This window comes from Bactrocera oleae, chromosome 6 (genome assembly GCF_042242935.1).
Source record: "Bactrocera oleae isolate idBacOlea1 chromosome 6, idBacOlea1, whole genome shotgun sequence".
Lineage (NCBI taxonomy): Eukaryota > Metazoa > Arthropoda > Insecta > Diptera > Tephritidae > Bactrocera > Bactrocera oleae.
In genome coordinates, this window is record NC_091540.1 from 37,133,000 (window position 1) to 37,154,651 (window position 21,652).

The following is a 21,652-nucleotide window of genomic DNA, read 5'->3' on the forward strand; positions in this document are numbered from 1 at the left end:
AGCCCCTGCTAAAATTACGATGAGCGTGGCACCGTCCACATTAAGATGACAACAATATCTCCGGACGTGCACTCCGATCCACGTTTTGCACATCAACTCAATATAGTTGCATTCACTGAGAAAAAATGTTTTTAGCACCTCTATCAACAGTCTGAAAATGGGTGAAATCGGGTGACCACCCCGCCCAGTCTCCATATAACGGTACTGTTAAAACCGACTAAAAGCGTGATAAACAAGCCCTAAACACGCAGAGACATTAAATTTTATCCCTGGGATGGTATGAGATGTCTTTATAGGAACTGCGCTCAAATCTAGACAATGGACTTTTAGGTCAAAACCCATATCTTGGGATTTTAACCGATTTCAACCGAATAAGGCACATAACATTCATTAAATCGTACTGAAACTGTTCAAGCGCATAGGTACTGAATATGTGGACCCCAGTGCCTATAGATGACTTTTTGCCGAAAATATCGGTCAATGTGTAAGAAATATAGTTGAAATTCATATATTAAAATAAATAAATAAAACTCTTGATAATAGTCTGTTTTTGAGTCAAAAATGGGTTAATGGGGTCCTTTAATATAAAATTTTACCAACACCTGAAGTAATTTCCCGGGCTTTGATCCTTGTAAGTTCTAAGAGTATAATGTTGGGTTAAATCCGGACTGTTATAAAATGGTTCGTCACAGCGACTCATGACTGATTTACTAAAACTTAGTCTTTGAACTAAAAGATTCATCCCGAACTGCTATCTCTATTTTTGGGTTTAACTTAGCTTACTTATACTATGTTCGCACCGAATTGAAATCCTCTTGAAAACATAATTTGTGGATTGTGGAACCAAAGTCGTTCTGACCGACATTGTGTGTTTTCGATGAGTTTGCATTGACAGTTCACACATCTATTTGTTTACATTTGTTATGTACCCTACAAGAACAGTGATGGTCATCTGATGGGTAATATGACAGTCAAAGCTGACCATAAATTCGTCATAGCTGAAAATTGTCAGTTATGACTGAAACGCTATCAGAAGTGAAAAATTCTTTTGCGCAGTAGATAATATAATTTTTATTTCTTTAATAAATTTCAAACTATTAATCAAAATTAGTTATACTAATATACTTAAATATAAAAAGGAATGCAACAAAAAATATAATAAAATATGAAAATATAAAAATGAATTTTCACTTGATGCCATCTCCTCCTCTCAATAGCTCTGCGTACGTCTTTCTCCAATCAGTGGATAGTTCTGAATTTAGAAATGCAAATGTAAATTAACAGTACTGACATATCAAATGTGAGTGTATTGGTGAACCCATCAGCAGTTTCTTGTAGGGTACGTTTAGGCCAATTATGGAATGTAAACAAATTGTCAACTGCCATTTAGGGCTGGCAAAATATGTCTTCTAATAATATCGATTAAACTAGAGCAGGCACCGATTATAATGAGTGGAATGTAAGTTTTCAAGGGGTTTTCAGCGAAAACTGTGTTTTCGTTTGACAGATTTTGTATGGACGAAAACACAAGTTGTCGCGTGAAAACCTCTTTTGTCTATGAAAACACGAATTTGTGTCGGTGCGAACATAATATAATATTACGCTAAATTTCACATTTATACCTCAAAACCCGAGAGACCAGTTCACGTGTATACAGACGGGCATGCTTAAATTGACTCAGCTCGTCATGCTGGTCATTTATATACGAGTATACTCGTATACTTTATAAAAGTGCGTTCCAAAATAAACAGTAAAAAAGTAACAAAGTAAACTCTAGTAGCGCCATCTATATGTCGACTAGTGCGTTAGTATCTGCTATCCTTTATCGACTTCCAGTAAAAATTTCATGACATTTCATCTATTGGAAGTGAAGTTATTGCGTTTTAAGTGCCAGTATGTTTTTATCATCGGTTCGAAAATGAGCTTCCAACAAAGAGCCAACATTAAATTTTGTTTTAAATTTGGTAAAACTTTTACCGGAACGTTTCAATTGATTTGATTGAAGTTTATGGCGATGATTGCCTATGCCGTAGCAGAGTGCACGAGTGGTTTCAACGTTTTCAAAGTGGTCGTGAGGACATAAATGAGAAATGAGCCGAAACCCAAAAAATCGCGCCTGAAGAAGTCAAAAGTGAAGACAATGCTGATTTGTTTTTATGATTCCAAGGGTATTGTCCACAAAGAATTTGTTCCACCCGGCCAAAACGTCAATGCGGTATTCTACCTTGGAGTTTTGAAGCGTTTGGTGCGCCGTATTCGACGTGTTCGGCCCGAATATCGCGAAGATGGAAGTTGGCGTTTGTTGCACGAAAATGCGCCATCTCATCGATCGACGCTTGTGGCCGATTATTTGACCAAAAATCACATTTTAACAATCAACCACTCCCCGTTTTTACCTGATATGGCACCGTGCTACTTCTACCTTTTCGAAAAAATGAATTTGTCAATGAAAGGAAAGCGTTATGCAGACGTGGAGGCCATTCAAAAGGCTTACACCGGCATAATGATGGCCATACCGGGCAACAAGCTAAAACACTCGTTCGACATGCTTTTGGACCGTGCAAAAAGCTGTATTAGAGCAGAAGGAGGCTATTTTGAATAAAATTAATTGATTTTGCCAACATATGTTCTGTCTTTTTTTCAAAAGTCCTATTTATTTTGGAACGCACCTTGTAGGGTCTCCGACATTTCCTTCCGGGTGTTAAAAACTTCGTGGTAAACTTAATATTATATCACGTTTCGGGTATAATCAACTCAATGAACGTTTGGATGAACGTTTTTTGTACACATTTACTGTGTTTGTCGATATATGTATACATAGTCCTACCAAACCGTGAGCACCACTGTACATATGAAGAAGCAATGGAGCGAATTTTAGTTTCAAATGTTTCTTTTTGGTTTGCTGCACATTTAAATAGTACTAGACATACAAGTTTCCCTATCCGAAGCGAGCGTGCTTGCTGCCGCAGCCAAAGTGGGCACGCACGTTAAGCTAAAAACAGATACAATGGATGTATCCGATTGCACATTTGTGATTATTATTACATTTTTAATTGAAAGTAAAGCAACAAAGGAAACTTACAATACAATTTTTATTGCAAGCAATTCACAAATATTTACAAGTCTTGCTTCCCTAACCCCAAGCACAACCCTAAAAGTACACCAGAAATGTCTACGTGCCTCATTGACGCGCTTATGTGCAATTCGTTTATCGAATTTAAGCATTTTCAGGTTCACATCTATTAAATTTATTCCGATTCTACTAAAGATGGGAATTTACAATAACAATTTTGCATGTTTCTATATAAGTATAGTAGTATTGTAGTAGTATATGTGCAAGTGCAAAATGTATGTAACAAAGCCAAATCAATAACATTTCGAAAGAGCGACAGGCTCACAAATGGTTTAGACTGTGCGTATTTGAGTACTAGGTTGTATTAAGTTCGAAAAACAAAAAATTATTAAAAACATGCCACCAAAAGATCGCTACTGAGGCCATAACGGCCAACTTTTCGGCTATTTGGGAAAAGTAATTTCCATTATGTTGTGGCATAAAAGCACGCCGTTACGATATTGTAGAAGGGCAATGGAGAACGTGCTTTGAATGCTTTCCCTCTTGCTTTCATATAAATATATATAAACGTATATATATATAGATCTGCAAAGGAGAACTTTAAACTACTTGTGTGCAATAAAGAAAATGTGATGTCGTAATGAAACTCGCGCAATTAAATTCGCCACATTTTCTAAAGTTTCGGTTTTATTTGCTAAAAGCCTAATATGAACGACTTGAATGGGCAATCATGCTAAAGCGCTTTATATGCAAGTACACTTTTGTACACTTCTGGCCATATATTTTAAATAAATAATTTATATAGCTTTTCTGTTTCGAACATTTAGCGAAATCTTATAAATTATTTGTTAGAGTTGTTATTCTTTGATTTATAACCGTGTGATCAAATTTGACCCGGATTCATCGAATCTTGTTTACCGATTTTTGGTTTTTTCCGTTTCATTTCAACAATTATGCGTTTAAAGAATGTATGGCTACTTTGTCAAGCATTTCTTTTGCGACCGTTGTTCTCGGTAGTTTTTGCAAACGAATTTGGTAGTTTAGGTGAATGGATAATGTATGATGCAAGCTTGTGCTGATTTGACGACCTCCACGGAATGCTTTGTGCCACTCAAACACTTGTTTTCATGATAAAGTAGATACCCCAAAATACTTCTGAAATATTTTCAATTACTCCGTTGCCATGATTCTATTGGAAACATAAAATTTTAAGCAAACTCGTTGTTAAATTTTCATGGTAAAAATCGCCAGGCAAACTTTTCGCGGCGAAAACAAACAGCTGCCAAACACACACTAACTGACATTTCAAGAAAAAAATTCACACGAACATAAAAAATGATGTACCAATCTATGAAAATAAAATTTATCGATTCGGCTTGTTGGCGCAGTTTAGATGGTTCAGTCCAAGCCGTATTTGATCAGGTGGTATATACAAGTATTCTTGTATTATTTAGGTTATTCACGCCATGTATCCGTGAGGAGCTTAGGATCACTGTTGAGGCTCGCTAACATAATGTCTTGAAAGAAAAATAAATGTGTCTATATTTTAAGCAAAATAGATCACTATATAAGCGTTTTCAATATGAAATCGGGTAATTAGTTGGCGCAACGATTATATGTTAATCATCAAAAGGTAATATTAAACGGAAAATGTATATGTGATAGACCGATACTCCTATCTCTAACAGCATACTTACACTTCTACGTACCTTCTCTTCTTACGTTTTCCTCTTCTTACTAACTTAACTCGCTCGTGGTGGCAATGTTTGTTTCACTGATTTTACTTTCACATTAATTACAGTAAAAAGACACATTTATACTATCATTAGTTCACTCCTTTTACATTGGATGTCCGAACGAAAACATAAGAAAAATCCGAAATATGATTTTGGCTGACCGTAAAATCAAGTTATTGGAGACTGCTGCCATTTTGAAGACATCAGAGAGCATATTCGTATATCGTATACATCCACCGTAGCTTGAAATTTCTTCATCAGTCGAATAATTAAAGTATTATGCCGATTCCCAAGAATCATTTCCGGAAGGTTTTTTGGTCGGCTTAGAAATCAAGTCGAAAGAGAGTGAGAAAAAATTGAGTACCTTTCAGTTCTTTTGGAGAATACAAAAGCAAAATTGTCCGTATTCCATTTAAATGTCTACTCTCTCATGCATTCATCGTTAGGTTAAAGTTTCTTTCAGTGAAAAGTATAGAAATGAGAGCGCATGCGCCAACGATCAATTTAAAAATCATTTCAAGGTACTGTGTGGTGCTTATTTCGCACTTAAATTGTTGATTGAAAACTCTTTAAACGAGTATGCAAAATATGTTAACACAATAGTGGTTCACGAGGGCTTCCATACTGAGGAGCAACTAAATAAAACAAATTTTAACACATTAAATAACTGCCAAAAGTTTTTAAACTGACTGAAAACAGCAAGTCAGAAAGTGCAAAATTGCTCAAGCTTCTATACGTATGTATGTACGCATAAACAAAATGCATGTATGTACGCATAAACACACGTATAGGGTGGTCTAAACGCCGCGTTGAAAATGTATATAAATCTTGCATATTGGTAGGTCTAGTAAAGCTTCGCAAGGTGCATAATTTACATTAGTTACAGGAAAACCCGTCTTTTGGCTCACCCTTTACTTAAAAATATTTCCATAGGTATATCTTAATACCCTCAGCTACCAACAGCTTTTCGAACCAATTAAAAGTTTCCCTCGTAGGAACAAAAGAGAGGAAAATTTGTGGTTATAGTTGAATTATAAATTTTTTGAACCATATTAAGGACAAAAATCAAAAATGTTGGCAAACATTTTAATTAAATATAGGTTTGTTCGTTAGCAGCAAATCGCCAGCTGCTTTGAATAGTGGCCAGCTGCAAATTTTCAGAGAAGAGAAAAGGTTCTAAAAATGTAAACGAAAAAATTTTTGGCAGATTTCAAATGAGCGCTTTGCATAATTATTTGTATTTGATTACACTTCTTAAAGTAGCTTTTCACCACAACCAAATATCGAATTGCATTCTCAAATTCTTGCGGATTTTAATGTTGAATTTCGTATAACTTTGAATTCAGAAAGTCGTAACACAGGAAGAATAGTACAAAAACAAAAAACAGAATTCACGCCTTTTTTCTAGAAACTATTTCCTTTCAATAAATGAACATTTAGATAAAATGGTTGCGAGAGAAGAAGTCAAAAGTTAACCCATGTGTGAATATGACGATAGGATTAAAGCAATACATATAACCGTTCTTAAGAGATTCTGCAAGGAAGGCTTAATCTATCTAATTGTTGTTTTTATGGAAGTTTACCAAGAGTCAAAACTGCTAACAACAAAAGAAAATAAAAGAGAAAAGAAGATTTTTTCTGAATATATGCTAAGTAAATAAATAACACTGGTCTACTAGCTCTCGTTTACTTTTAAATCTTTACTTCCATTTTACATAATTAAAATAAGAAAACATGAATCAATATAACAGATATTTTTTTAATGCTGGTTTTGTTTTGGAAAATAAAGAATCATCAAAGTAAGTAAGAAAGAAAAATGTCCAACAAAATGCATTGATCATTGCTATGAGCATTTTTTATACCCTGAACAGGCTATATTAAGTTTTCCATGAAGTTTGTAACACCTAGAAGGAAGCGTCAGAGACCCTATAAAAATATACATATATAAATGATCAAATTGATGAGCTGAGTCGATTTGGCCATGTTCGTTGGTCTGTCCCTCTGTCTGTTCGTCCGTCTGTATATATATAATTAAGTTCTTGTTTGGAATCATTTGTATTTGTGAAGGTTATTGTAGCTTCGATGCGAGCAAAGTTCACGTTTTTTCTTGTTTTATGTTTCCAGTTGGTCAATCTTGGTACGTTTCTTCCATCCTTATTAGATCTTGCGGAAACCGCTTTCTCTGTTCCTTACTATAATTTCCTAGATTTTCCGAAAATTTATTCAGCTTTTTTACCCAGAAAATTAATAATTAAACACAAAACTTTGCCAAACCTCAATTTCCGGAACAGTCGTAATAAACAATATTCTTCCACGTCCACCGCTTTGAAAAATTGCTTTATAGCGAATTAACCCAACGTGTTCATTTTGAGTAAATAACTTTGGCTTAGATATTTTAGCCTAACATTCACCTTCACTGGTAGACTGTACTGATTTCTGGGAATTTGGCGAGATAATTCCTTCTGAGGGTTTTTCAACAAGTTTTGAAATCCCAAGGAAAATGTCTGTCTTATACACTTCGATTTTTATTAAAACCTTTACGCGAAACAGGGGCCTAGATCCCTAATCAGACGTGGCAAAATATTTTTTTTTTTTTACTAACAAGCAGATAGTGAAAATATAAGACATGTAACAATCATAAAAACATGAGCATATTCACTACTTTCATGAATAAAATTTGGACAATCAAAATTTGCTAAGATCGAGGGCAGCAAAAAAATATTTATTTTGAATATTAAATTTTTTATTAAATTTGGTAGACTTGTCTCCTGATATATATGAGATATTTTCCATGTTAAGACTTTACATTATGGAGAGGTATTCGCAAAAGAAAATAATAATTTAAAAATTATTTGCAAAACTCTCTTTAGACGTTTTGTAGAAAAGAAAACATTTTCTCTGTGAGCAAATTTCATTAAATCGTTGCTTATAGAATACATGTATGTAAGCAATTCCGTATTCATAATTAGGCACTTTTCTTCCAAATAAAAGTTTGAAAAACAATAAACAGGAACTTCGAATTACTTCAAATTATCTCTGAAATACAGCGACCTCAATTAACAGATACAATAATATTTACAAATGAAATAAATAAGCCAGTACAAGTACAAGTTTGTCTGAACAATGGCAATCAAGGCGCTCCACCCAAATTCGTGTTTTTAAAACGCATTTCACACCTTCGCTTGTAAATTAATATACCAATATGATGATATATTATGTTCAGAAATATACATATATATGCAGGTTTGTGTATACGTACACGTTCCTAAGCCTGCCCGTACTTACGTTCGCGAAAAAGGTAAACAGAAGTCGCAGGCCGTTTCGCTAATTTGCGTAGGAGGTGGAAAGAGCTGCAACCTCAGCATGTTTCTAGCTATATTTCCGCTTTTAATATCTTTAAATTAATGGATATTTTTCCCGTGAGATTCGGTTGTCTAGTAAAATTTATTGTTATATTATAATTTGTTAACATTTTCCTCATTTTCATTTGCTTTGCTTCTCATTTCGATTCTGAGATGTACAAATCGTAAATTAAGTAAAAAGTTCGTTCGGTTTTTATCTAAGAGATGGCGTTATTGTTCATAGTACAACGTGTCGTATCATGTCATACCACACGGCGCTGAAAACGTGTTTATTCGCGCTAAAAGTTTGTCTTTGATAGTTTTTCGATTGATTGACTCACTACGTTGGGAGCGCTCGTCAAAGATGGTCACCAGCAAGGAGAAAATTCGCTAAAAAAATTAACTTAGTTTATGGGCCCGATACGAACGTGTAGCACAATAGTGGTTTGCTAGGTTCCGTTCCGGTAATTTCGATGTCAAAGATTCATCACGCGTTGGAAGGCCTGTCGTCGAAAATTGCGATAAAATCATGGAAATAGTGGAAACAGACCGTCACGTGTGCACTTATTTAACTGCTGAGGAACTAAACATAAGCCAGAAAACCGTTTGGAACCATTTGCATAACCATGGATTCAAAAAGAAGCTCGATGTTTGGGTGCCACACGAACTAACGCAAAAAAACATGATGGACCGAATTTCCATCTGCGATTCGCTGCTGAATCGCAACAAAATCGACCCGTTTCTGAAGCGGATTGTGACTGGCGATGAAAAATGGGTCACTTACGACAACATCAAGGGAAAACGGTCGTGGTCAAAGCTCGGGGAGGCGGCCCAGACGGTGGCCAAGACCAGATTGACGGCTAAGAAGGTTTTGCTGTGTGTTTGGTGGGATTGGCAAGGAATCATCTACTACGAGCTGCTCCCCTATGGCCAAACGCTCAATTCGGCCCTCTACTGCTAACAACTGGACCGCTTGAAGGAAGCACTCATCCAGAAGAGGCCATCTTTGATCAACAGAGGCCGAATTGAGTTCCATCAGGACAACGCCAGGCCACACACGTCTTTGGTGACGCGCCAGAAGCTCCGGGAGCTCGGATGGGAGGTCCTAGTGCACTCACTTATAGTCCGGACCTGGCACCAAGTGATTACCATCTTTTCCTGTCCATGGCGAACGCGCTTAATGGTGAGAAATTGGCCTCAAGAGAGGCCTGTGAAAATTGACTCTCCGAGTTTTTTGCCAATAGGGACGCAGTCTTCTACGAGACGGGTATAATGAAGTTGGCATCATCTAAATCGGACAAATTTGCACAAAGTTACCATATTTTGAAAAATCAATATAAAACCGAACGAACTTTTTACTTGACGATAATATCACAAATTTATATCACAAACCTTTACATTTAAATTAACCAAACTAGCTGAGAAAAAGAAAATCCCCCTCATCCAGCGCGAAAATATATATATGAAATCGAAGGATAACTATGCGTATCTTCCACATATTGATTTTGTTGAAAACTTCTAAAAGCTTGAGAAATCTACGGAAAAATATTAGAAGTACTTAATTTTACAGCAAAGATGGTGCACAAGGGTGACATGTACCATCGGGGTAAAAATTGGACAATAGGCCTGAGGCTGAGGACTTTTAGGTGAAATCTCTTACCTCAGCAACTACTCAAACAATTTCAAATATGGTATATAATATTATTCTGACATCTTATTGTTACAGTTTGAAAGTGGTCGAAATCGGTCTACAAAAACACAATTTCAAATTCAACTAGATTTTCTTACAATACCATTATAAACCAAGCATTAATATAAGATATCATAATAAAACATTTCACAAGAATTGCATTCGGGGTATCTCTCATATGAAAAGGGTACATCTTTCCAAGACCGCATTTTCCGAATTTGAGAAACTCCGTGTCTATTAATCTATGAGATAGCTCAAACAAAATCAGAGTGGAGCTTTTTGTGCTAATAATGTGCCCTAGTGCTCGAAACGATTAAAATCGAGTCAATACTTCCCATAGTCCACCCATAATTAAAATAATGACTAAAAAAAGTGTTACGTTCCGTATACACTATCAGCGTGAAAATATACTATTTGATAATAAACTCATTCCTGGCCGGCCTAGCTGCGAAAGAACCAAAGCGGAGAGAGTGTCGAAAATACCAATTTGTAAATTAATATGCTGAAAATGTTGCGGACACTTTTATGAGTGCAAATAAAATTTAATGAATTTTAAGTGCAACAAAAATACCCGGGAGAACTTTCCACTATGGTCTTTCAATGTACTCTTTATATAGTGTAAAGTCAGTGCTTGAATGGTCATAGTTAATGATGTCTGCTCATCTATTTTTAAACCAATAAAAATTCATTTAAAAATGCAAAATATGCGAAGAAAACTATCTTAGTTAACTATTAAATCAATTTGCCTAAATGCCCACTCTGTGTTCGGAAAAATAAAGTGGATGGAAGGTGTCGCTTTCTGCAGCCAATCCGTTTCCCTTTTACAAATAAGTTTAACAAAAATATTAGTAAATTCAACTTTGTAGGATTACAGTATATTCATTTACACTTACATTTCTTCAACTGGGTGTGCTAGGAACGTGGGTCTTAATCAGCAAAATGTCGACGCAAAGAAGTAAATCAACAGATAAATATTTGCCTAACAGCGCAGGATAGCGTGGCTTCGTTAGCTTAAACGGCTTCGTAGGCGTCTGCGGGGCGAGCGCTAACACCGAACTCATTTGCATACCAAATATTATAACTTTTAGTTTCAGAGCTGTGTAAGCTCTTTCTTGATAATGCAGGGGCGATCAAAAATACCATTTTGCTACTGAACAGACACACTTATACGTACATATATATGAAAGAAGCATGGGCGATGAGCTTCTTAAGTTTCTTATATTAAATTAGATTCTGTATATTGCTATAAACGAATTTACTTCTACTGAAATAGAAATTTCCAAAAATCGCTCTCGATTTAAAGGTATTTGAAGGACTTTACTAGGGTACTTTTTATTGCACTGTCTCACATAAGTGGACTATGAACATTTTTGAAAAGCATTACATATCACAAAGTGAGTTTGTGTCCTGATGGGAAAAATAAGTCATGGGAAGTCTATCTCAAAGTAATCGGCAATCAAGTACACTCATCATATTCAACAAATTTAGCTCACAGCGAGTGCTTCCTAGACTCAAAAAATATTCGCTCTCAAGAAAGGAGCGCAAAATGGGAACAAACGCCAATTTGAATGTCTTAAAGCCTCCAACTATGAAAACATTATCGGCCGTTAAAACAAATGTATTCTGTAGATGCATATCCGAAGTGTCTATAACGAAGTGAACAAACAGAACTCACTAAATTCACCCCAGGGGTGCTAAAGGGAGATGTTGATCGGCTTAGTCCGATATATCGCATACGAACAGATATACTCGTATTCGGTATGAAACCAAGCAGGTTAGATCAGCCCAATAATATTTAAATGGCGAGGACAAAGAAGGGGGGATTTAATATATTGTCGTGTATTTGCTGGTATTACACTGAATCCTCGTCAAGTTTTATTAAGAAAGCGCTAGTGTTAATATCGTTTACACGATATGAGTCCTTAAAAATATACTTTTGAACTGTCCCAAAAAGTGTACTATTTATTGATGTTCTTAAGACTAACTTGTTACATAGATCTAATTACTATTTATACTAACTATTGTCTTTACTTCATACTAGTTGATAGTTTGTTTACATACATACATATATCATATTGTTTGTTTAGATACTTTCCGTTTGTTCTAAGATAAGGGTGTTTTTATGTTTTTTGTTGAATGTTGTTTTGAAACATTCTGTTCATTCAAAGATAAGCTTGTTATACTCTCGCAACTTGTTGCTACAGAGTATAATAGTTTTGTTCACCTAATGGTTGTTTATATCACCTAAAACTAATCGAGTTAGATATAGGGTTGTATATATATCATATAAATGATCAGGATGAAGACACGTGTTGAAATACGGTTGACCGTCCGTCCGTCCGTCCGTCTGTGCAAGATGTAACTTGAGTAAAAATTGAGATCTCTTTATGAAACTTGGTACACCTGTTTCTTGGTAGCATAAGACAGTTGGTATTGCAGATGGGCGTAATCGGACCACTGCCACGCCCACAAAACGCCATTAAGCAAAAACACATAAATTGCCATAACTAAACTCCACAACAAGATACAAGACTCTTATTTGGTATACAGGATCACATTAGATAGATGCTCCTCCCATCTGCAGTTTAAATTTTGTTTTTTTAAAGTGGGCGTGGTCCCTAATAAGTTTAATGTGCATATCTCCTAAACTGCTAAAGCTATAATAACAAAATTCACTGAGAATACATTTTTTCAGAATCTCTATCGACGGTGTGAAAATGGGTGAAATCGAGTGACAACCCCGCCCACTCCCCGTATAACGGTACTTTTAAATACTACTAAAAGCGCGATAAATCAAGCACTAAACACGCCAGAGACATTAAATTTTATCTCTGGGATGGTATGAGATGACTTTATAGGAACCGCGTTCAAAATTAATCAGTGGGCGTGCAACGCCCACTTTTAAAGGAAACCCCATATCTTGGGATCCGCTTCACCGATTTCAACGAAATTCGGTACATAATATTCTTCTCATATTTCTATGTTATAGTTCGAAAATGGGCGAAATCCGATTATAACCACGCCTATTCCCATATAACATCATTTTAAATTCCATCAGATGTTTTCACTTTCCAGTATGCAAATCAAGCAACAATGATTATACCGGCATAAACTTTGACCAAAAATTATCTAAATTGAAACAAAACTGTTCAAGCCCCTAAGTACTGAATATGTGGACCCCAGTGCCTATAGTTGACTTTTAACCGAAAATATCGGCCAACATAGAACAAGGCGACAATATCCACAAAGAAATCTAAAACGAGTATACTTGTACCATTTGACTTTGCGAGAGTATAAAATGTTCGGTTACATCCGAGCTTAGCTCTTCCTTACTTGTTTTTATATATTTTGCTTATATGAAGTTGTTTTTATGTTTATTTGTTTAGGATATTTTTTTGAGATAATGTTATAAGGAAAACGTTTCTTAACTCTAGCGTTGGCCGATATGTACAGCGAAAAAGCAATCAGGAAGACGAGCTGTGCGTTGTTTCCGCATGCAAATATATACTTTAAATAGCTGTTGCATCGGCACAAAACGGTTCCATATAGAGAGGAGAGGTATATAGTTCAAATCAGAAGAGTGATTTGAGAGATACAAGTTAGTTCAGAGTGGTCTATTCTTGAACTCAAACAAGTATAAACCCTAGCAACAAGCTCTACGTTTTTTTTCTGTAGAGTTGAATCGGAAATGTTGATTTTGAACTAAATGACTTTGTGGAAAGTGGACGTGGAATTTTACACATAATCAACAAAACCATGATGGCATAAGCAACAGCTTAAGGGGTACAACATTGAAGTGAAATTATAGAAATTTATTTATATATTTCTTTTCTGTGACCCTCTACGCCGAATTAATGCCTTGCAAAGTTTAGCACAATATGTGTTCGGGCATACCATAATTTTTTAAGGGTGGAGATAATTCGATACACTCCATTCTCTCAGAGTACCACAGAAGACGGACAGATAAACCGTCCGAAATCAATTCAGTTCTTTTAACTCTGTGCTCCATTTACTTAAAACCATTCATAAATATCTATTATTTCAGCATGTTATAAATAAATATGAACAATTTATAATCCTCTATAAAATATGTTGAGAGAGCGTGTATGCTTATAAAGTACTATATCTCAGAAATTACGAAATTTAAAATTAACAAACCATATATTTTGCAAACCTCACTTCTCTGTTTATCTAAGGTTTGCCAGTAAGAAGGGGTATGATTTTAGGTGGAATAGGAAATTGAGAAACATTATCCCCGCATCATTAGTTTGAGTAGTTTTCATCAAAAAGACGAAGAATCGACGTTTCTTAAAGATCAGAAGCTCTCGTGTCGTCAATTACACTATATCTTATCTTATAAAAAATTAATTCAAATCAAGTTCCGTCGATTTGCGAAGAAAAGCTAAGGCCACCTACGTACTATTTATCGTGAATTACTGATTTGTTAAGATGGTTTTACTATTTTTTATAAATATATGGGTTTCATGCCAGAATCAACACATTCTATTTACAAACAAATAAATTTAAAATTGTGTGTTTACTTACCAGCAACGCCTTGTAGAGCGGCAGCGTTTGTGGTCCGAGCAGGAATTTCACAAAATCAGTCTGTGTGCAGTTGAATTTCGAATTGTTTGGGTGGCAAGGGTCTAATTCTTCGTCGTCGAAGTTACTGTAAAAAGTCTGTGTGCTGGTCACCCAACTATCGGCATCAGTGCTTGTATTCCTCGCATTCCCTTTAGCCACAGCTGTAGCGAAATCGAGTACCTCTTCATTTCTCCGCGCTCCGTCATCGACGGCGGTTGGTGTCGTTGAATTCGTGGCGTTAAGCCACCAATGATTCAGCAATAGTGATACATCGTGATATCCCACAATATTACTATTAGCATCAGTGGCAGCACTAGCGCGCAGCGTCGTTGCCGACGTCACTGATGGTGGGACGGGTATTGTGTTGACGGCGGAAGCTGTAGCATCGGCACTTGCATCGATTACTGTGGTTACTAATTGTTTGCCAAAGTCGTATGCAATTGTGCTTAGATTGGCGATTAACTCATTGAAAGCACTCTCACTGCCGTTATTCACGAAGCCGTCGAAAAAGCCAACGTCTGTACCGTTAGCGAAGTTTTCATCAAGGAATGCATTGCCAATCAGCTTATTGCTGTTGTTAAAGCTTTCATTGAGTAAATTATTGGCGAAACTATAGCTGCTAGCATTTGTATGAATGGTGGGGAGATCGGTGGTTATGTTTAGAGCGGGCGCTAGTAAATTCATTTCGGTCGATGTTTATATTATCATTTGTTTGGCAATTTGAACTACGGTTGGCATTTTCACCGTGTAAATTTTAACACTTATCCGTTAATCGAATAGAAAACACTTTGGAATATTAAATATTTTTTTGTTTATATTAACATAGTTTGATAAGTGTCTTAATTCACAAATGGTTTTTAAGATACGGGTATTTCAATTGGTTTTTTGTTGATGTAAGCACTGGAATCTATTGTTAAAAATCATTAGGTTTATAAGTTTTTTTTATTCGTAAATATGCAATTCATTTCGTGGATTTCATTAGAATTTCCGAAAACTTTACATTCATTTTCATTTTGTTAAATTCGAAGTATCATCACCCAATCTTAGATGTGTAGGTCAAGTGTGGAAGTTGGAAAAATTAAGTGCCAAGGTCCAAATAGTTGCTATTTCGGTTTCGTCACGTTCACGTTTTTACATGATAAAAGAACAACAACAAAAAAATGCAAATGACAGTTTCCTTTAAAGAGCTTAACAAAATTTGCCGATTAAATATAACTAGGGTCGCCTGTCCTACAGAAAACACAATTTATTAACAATGTGATTGAAGAATTTGAACAAAATTTTAACAAAATCTATAGAAAGTTGCTGATATTTTCGATCCAACCAATTACCTAAAATTGACATTAGAAAACAAATTTTCAAAAAATTAACTATTACACAATTCACTTCAAATTAATCTAAAATTTGCTAACTCACCAAAATAAAACGAATGATATCAAAGGTTATTTCCACTTCATTGTGTTCTTTTTACAAACAATACTTGAAATTTAAAGTGAGTTAAAAATGTAATTGTAACAGAATTCAGTGTTGCGACACGCAAAGTCCTAACACAATTAAAATTGGGAAAAAATATCGCAACCACAAATCCGCCGTACACGATGCACCGATATATGAATTTGCAACTTATACATAACAGCGACGAAATGTATTTCTGTAAGTGACTGTGTCAAATGTGACGCGCAAAGGAGAAACAACATAGACCAATGAAAACCCGCCACCGCGCTTGTAGCTGTTGTAGTCGCTAAATTTGTGCCAACGCATTTTTACCTGTGTTTTCGTTGACGTGCATGTTGTGCACTTCTGCATGTCTTATCCTTTCTAACGATATACATTTTATCCATATATGTTAACTGCAACACAGTCAAAAAGGGAATACAGCGTTTGTAAGCGTAATTATATAAAGATTGTAGAAAAATTTGATTGAACTTAATTTATCTAATGTAACATGCTGCTACAGAGTATAATAGTTTTGTTCAATGTTCGTATCCCCTAAAACTAATCGAGATAGATATCAAGATGACGAGACTTATTGACTTGCTGTCTGTCCATATGTCCGTCGATTCACGTTGTAACTTGAGTAAAATGTGAGATATATTGATGTAACTTGGTACTCGTATTTCTTGGCAAATAAGGGTGGTTGGTATTGCAGATAAGCGTAATCGGACAACCTTCACGTCCAAAAATTGCAAACGAGCGAAAACATATAAAGTGCTATAACTAAGCTCCAAATTAAGATGTAAAATCGTTAATTAATACAGGGGATTAGTAGTGAGGGAAATCTGTGTGTTAGAGAATTATAATAAATGGGCGTAGCTCAGCTATAATATTAATAAAATATATGCGTTTTTGAAGTTCTTTTCAGAATATCAGATGCGCATGCTAATAGCATTACAGTCGCCAAATTTCATGGAATTCCTAGTTAACGTCATTTTTTGAATTCTTCTAATGGAGAATAAGCAGAAAAAGTATCCGCCCATTGCTTATTACATCAGTTTTTTGTAGTTTCTACGCGTTTAAGACCTGATAATTTTTTGTGCGTTGTTGTCAATAATACAGATTTAGATAATCGAAGGAAAAATCTGTAATTTGTGAGTAAATTTTTCGAATTATTCAGCTTGAATCGAAATGAGTGCAAAAGGCAAATAAATAAATGTTGATGATCGGAAAATTATAAATATTAAAATTAAGGGAGACAGAACGGGGTCATCAGTGCGATACTCATCCAGGCTTTCAAAAAAACGGGAATTATTACTTCAACGCTTCGATCTGGAGGTCCAACTGATCGGGAAACACGCAAAGTTGTATCTCTTGTAAAGGTTAATCCGCGTTTAACCGCTTCCCAAATAGAAAAAGATGTAAAAATACGATTTAAAAAAATAATATCCAGCGACACAGCAAGAAAAATATTAAAACGGGTTGGATATCATGAGCGAGTGGCACGAAAAAAGCCATTAATTTCCTTAAAAAACCGTATGCAGCGCATTGCATTCGCAAACGAACATATAACCAAGCCTATATCTTTCTGGGAATCAGTTTTATGGTCGGATAAAACCAAATATAGTATATTTGAAAATAAAGGAAGACAGGTGGTGTGGCGAAAAACTGGTACGGCCTTTGAAGCGCGAAATCTTACTTCAACCGTAAACCATGGTGGGGGTGGAGTTCAATTGAGGGGGTGTATGGCAACAAGTGGAGTTGGCATTGACTTTATCGAAAATATAATGAATAAATTTGTTTATCTAAATATTTTAAAACGACAAATGAAGCAAAATGCTGACAAATTAGGAATACCAAACGTGTTTTGTTTTCAAGAAGATAATGACGCTAAGCATACAGCGGAGCTTGTTCGCCTTTGGCTTCTTTACAATGCTACAAAACAGCTACATTCACCTCCACAATCACCTGACCTTAATCCAATTGAGCATTTATGGGCTCTATTGGAGCGCAGAGTTCGCCTAATGCCTAATCGTCTAGCAGAAGCTCTACAAAAGCTGTATTAACGAGACTTGCTGAGGATAGTTCCCTTCAGCATGTCCTTAATCGCTCTGAAAATAGGTGAAATCGGATAGTAACCACGCCCACTCGCCATATATCGGTTATGTTAAAAACTACTAAATGTGCGATAATGAAGTATTTATACCAGAAGTATTAAATTTTACATGCTCTATGGCACAAAAGCTTAAAGGCCGTGACAAAATTGGACAATGACGGTGGCACCGCCCATTTTCCAGTACACACATCAAGCTACAATAAATATATCGGGATACAACTTTACGGATATAGTATCTTTAAAGTTTACATTGTCTGAATGACTAAACTTTTCAAAACTGGACTGTAACTGTTTAAGTCCCAGAGAATATGGCTAACTTTTTTAAGAAAATATTTGTAAAACATATTACAGAAACTCACAGAAAATATTTTCCTGATAATAGTATGCCTATCATTTTGAATTGGGTAGAATCGGGTCACTATTTCCTTTAGCCAGCATGTACTTAATATAAAGATTTTCGACCATCCAGTTTACTTTATACCGCATGTATCGGTTAATATAATATATTAGTTATCTCAATGAAACTCCAATTAAATCTGTACTCAATAACAGTGGATATTGGTACTTAAAATAGATAAAATCGGTTGAAAATTTGCCCTAGTTTCCATATAGGTAATAGAAGAATTTTAAACTTCTGGTTGGCTTTATACTGACATATCGGTCAATATGTATGTAATATATCTAAAGACTACTAAGTGAAAATATAACACTGAATATACTAAAGTTTAATTACGAAAATGTGTAAAATCGGTCCACGAATTACCCCAGCCCCCATATACTCTCTATATTGATTTGGGATTTCTAGTAGACTTCGTGCCCAATATGTCGATTAGTGACTGAATTATCCTACATCGAAACAATTTCTTGAGTATACTTTATTAATGGCAAAGGGTATTACCAATCGAGATCTTCTATTAGTCCCAATATACGCAGAGTAGAAATGAAATTGGTCTAGACGTTGGTCTTAGTCGCATATCCCTAATGATTTTCGATCCTCTGGTTGATATTTTCTTAGACACCCAATATATTAAATTTCGGGTTTTCGGTTGATTTTTTATCACATGTATGTATGTATCTTATTTTAGTTATTTATCTTGATTTTAATATAAATATTTCGCGATTCGAATATGTAACCGACTCGAGAGCAAGTCCAACCTGAAGGAAAAGGAGGTGAAACGGTGGGCTTGGGCCAGAGAAGAGGTGAAAAACGGCCGGGCACACTTTGCATCTCGCTGAAAAGAGGCAGCGGTCGACAGATAGCGATCCGAAGGCGCCTTTGAAAAACGATTAACCGACAACATCGATGGCAGCCGCAGTAGCCAATGAGATTGCAAAACGGTATTTGATCAGTCATCAGATGTCACAGGAGCGGAGGGAAATAGTGGAGATGAAGGTAAAGTTCGATGGAATGAATGCTCACTCCTGTTTCGCAGCAAACTGCAGGAAATGTCAAGAGCAAGGCATCAGGGAAGCAATGGAGCATCTCTTGAGAACTTGTCCTGCACTAGCGAGGCAACGCTTTAAACAATTGGTGGCCCTCGGTACGAAACACTGGAAGATGTGTCGATAGTGAAGACGCAATGGCACTCCATCTGGTATCGCTAATAATCAAAACTGGTTCATGCGTAGCTCACGAGCCTACCAGGCTAACATAACCTTAGTTTTGCAACACCTGAAGATATTTCCCGGTCTTTATTTTTTCGGAATTGCGAAAGTATAAAATACTCGGTTACACCCGAACTTAACTCTTCCTTACTTGTACCTACATGAAATTGATAAAATAAATGAAATACTGCAATATAGACATTGAATGGAAGGTGTTTGATGGATTTAGAAATATTTGCAATAAGGTCTGTTAATTGTCGCACTTCAGTGATCACTAGCCACACTTTTATCCAAAATTGCAAGGCTAGATTGTTTTACCAAAATATCTTTAATAATATACTTGTAATTATTAAATTTTTATGGCTCGGTTTCACAATTACTCTAACTTATTATTATTTACGATTCACTTGTTCCAATTTCTGTTCGATTTCACAGCCACACTTCTTTAACACTCCAAAAGCACTAAGAAGCACTTTCTAATGGCTCATCAATCTTTAATACACTTGAAATTTCAAAAGAATTTGCTGAAATTGGACCAAACAAATCACTTGCTTGACGTCTTACATACACACACGCTATGCATTTGAGCGTTTAGCTTTTGACCCGCTGACAATTCTCTCACGAAATGTGATCATTAAGTCCGTAATGGATAATTGAGCTGTTCACACTTTTTTTCCGAATATTTATAAAAATTAATTAAACACGCGAAATCTTCGGCATTTTTGTAGAATTCATTAATTGTTGAATGTAGACAGCGGAACACATTCACCCGTATTATCTAATGCGAAAGCGGTCGCACAAAGATCTGTGGCCGAGATAGATACTTTTTTATCAAACAGACTTTGCCGAATAAAAAGCGCCACACGTTCTTCAGTAGCCGGAGGGGCCTAGATTCAGCATCAGATGACACAAGGCTTTGTTGCTCCACAAACATGTGGTCGTACATACACACCAGTTAAACATACATACAGTCGTTGATATGTATTTAAGTGCTCGTCTACAAGTGGGCGCAAGTGCTCTAGAAGTCACATAGCCACAGCTGCCGAAAGTAGAAACAATTAAGAGAGTATTAAAAGTGCCGAGAGATAAAAACAAACTTTGCGATGATAAATTTTTATCACAGTTAGAGTAAACGTTATATTTTTGTTTTTGCTCTTTAAGCAGTCATAAAAAATTCCGCAGAACGGCGTACGCTCACAATGTAAATATTAAAAAGCAATTAAACTGCCAACACAGCGATTTTTCCCATGTGAGAACGGGATGAACGAAGCCGCATTCACTAATACAATGTTGGGCCTACAATTATAGATCCTCCAAAGCGAATAAAATCTGAACATGTTTATCTGATGTAACTACAAATATAAACGTGCAGGTATGCTTTCTCGAATAAGCATATAATCTTAAAGTTAACTCAGTCAATTAGTAAATTTTGAATACATACATTAATGACTCAATTAAGCGGCTGCTTGAAACGAAGAACAGGGTGTATTAAATTCGCCATAATATTTCCAAATATATTGTTCATGGGATCGGACCACTATAGTATATAGCTGTCATACAAACTGACCGATCGAAAGCTAGATAAAGATCTTTTTATAGGCTATAAAAAGTGAACCTGTGAAGGGTATTATTGCTTCGATGCAGCCAAATTCAAACGAAATCTGCTGTCGTAAAAATGTCTATACATATGAGCTTTGAAACATTAATCAAGTTTACCATTCACAACTAGAAATTCATGTCTGATGTCAAGCTAGACAGAAAAACGTCACATTAATTATAGAATGATTTTTTAATAGATTAATTTGTTAAACATATTTTTCGTACTGGTAAAATTGGAATAGTATATGAATCCCCTCACAGGGCATCAATACTAGAAAAAAAGACAACTGTCTGCTTAGATAAGGTTTTGGTTAATGCCAGTTGTAGAACAGTCTATAACGAGTTGAAGGAAATGGTGCATTTATGGTATGTATTTTCTCGATTTCGTTGGTATTCGAAATAAGAATTGGAACGTGACAGGTGTCTTCACCAATTAATAAAATGACACAAAAAACGAGTAAAAATTACATTTAA

The 21,652-nt window shown here is 35.7% G+C and overlaps 1 protein-coding gene across 13 annotated transcripts in view; it reads right to left on the minus strand.

The window, feature by feature from the left end:
* The window catches only part of CapaR (Capability receptor), a 165,337-nt gene extending 144,817 nt beyond the window's left edge, over positions 1-20,520 (minus strand). For 4 of the 13 annotated variants that reach the window (XR_011397125.1, XM_070112021.1, XM_070112022.1 and 1 more), the window contains exons 1-2: positions 20,148-20,520; positions 14,386-15,331 (exon numbers count right to left, since the gene is read on the minus strand). Coding sequence is in view for 10 of the 13 variants with exons in the window: in XM_070112021.1 (XP_069968122.1) it covers positions 14,386-15,108 (723 nt within the window). In the remaining 3 variants the exon portion in view is untranslated. Of the gene's footprint in view, positions 1-14,385; positions 15,332-16,191; positions 16,275-19,979; positions 19,998-20,143 lie in introns of those variants that run through there. The other 9 variants (XR_011397124.1, XR_011397123.1, XM_070112018.1 and 6 more) reach the window with 7 other exon arrangements.
* Positions 20,521-21,652: the final 1,132 nt, after the last annotated feature.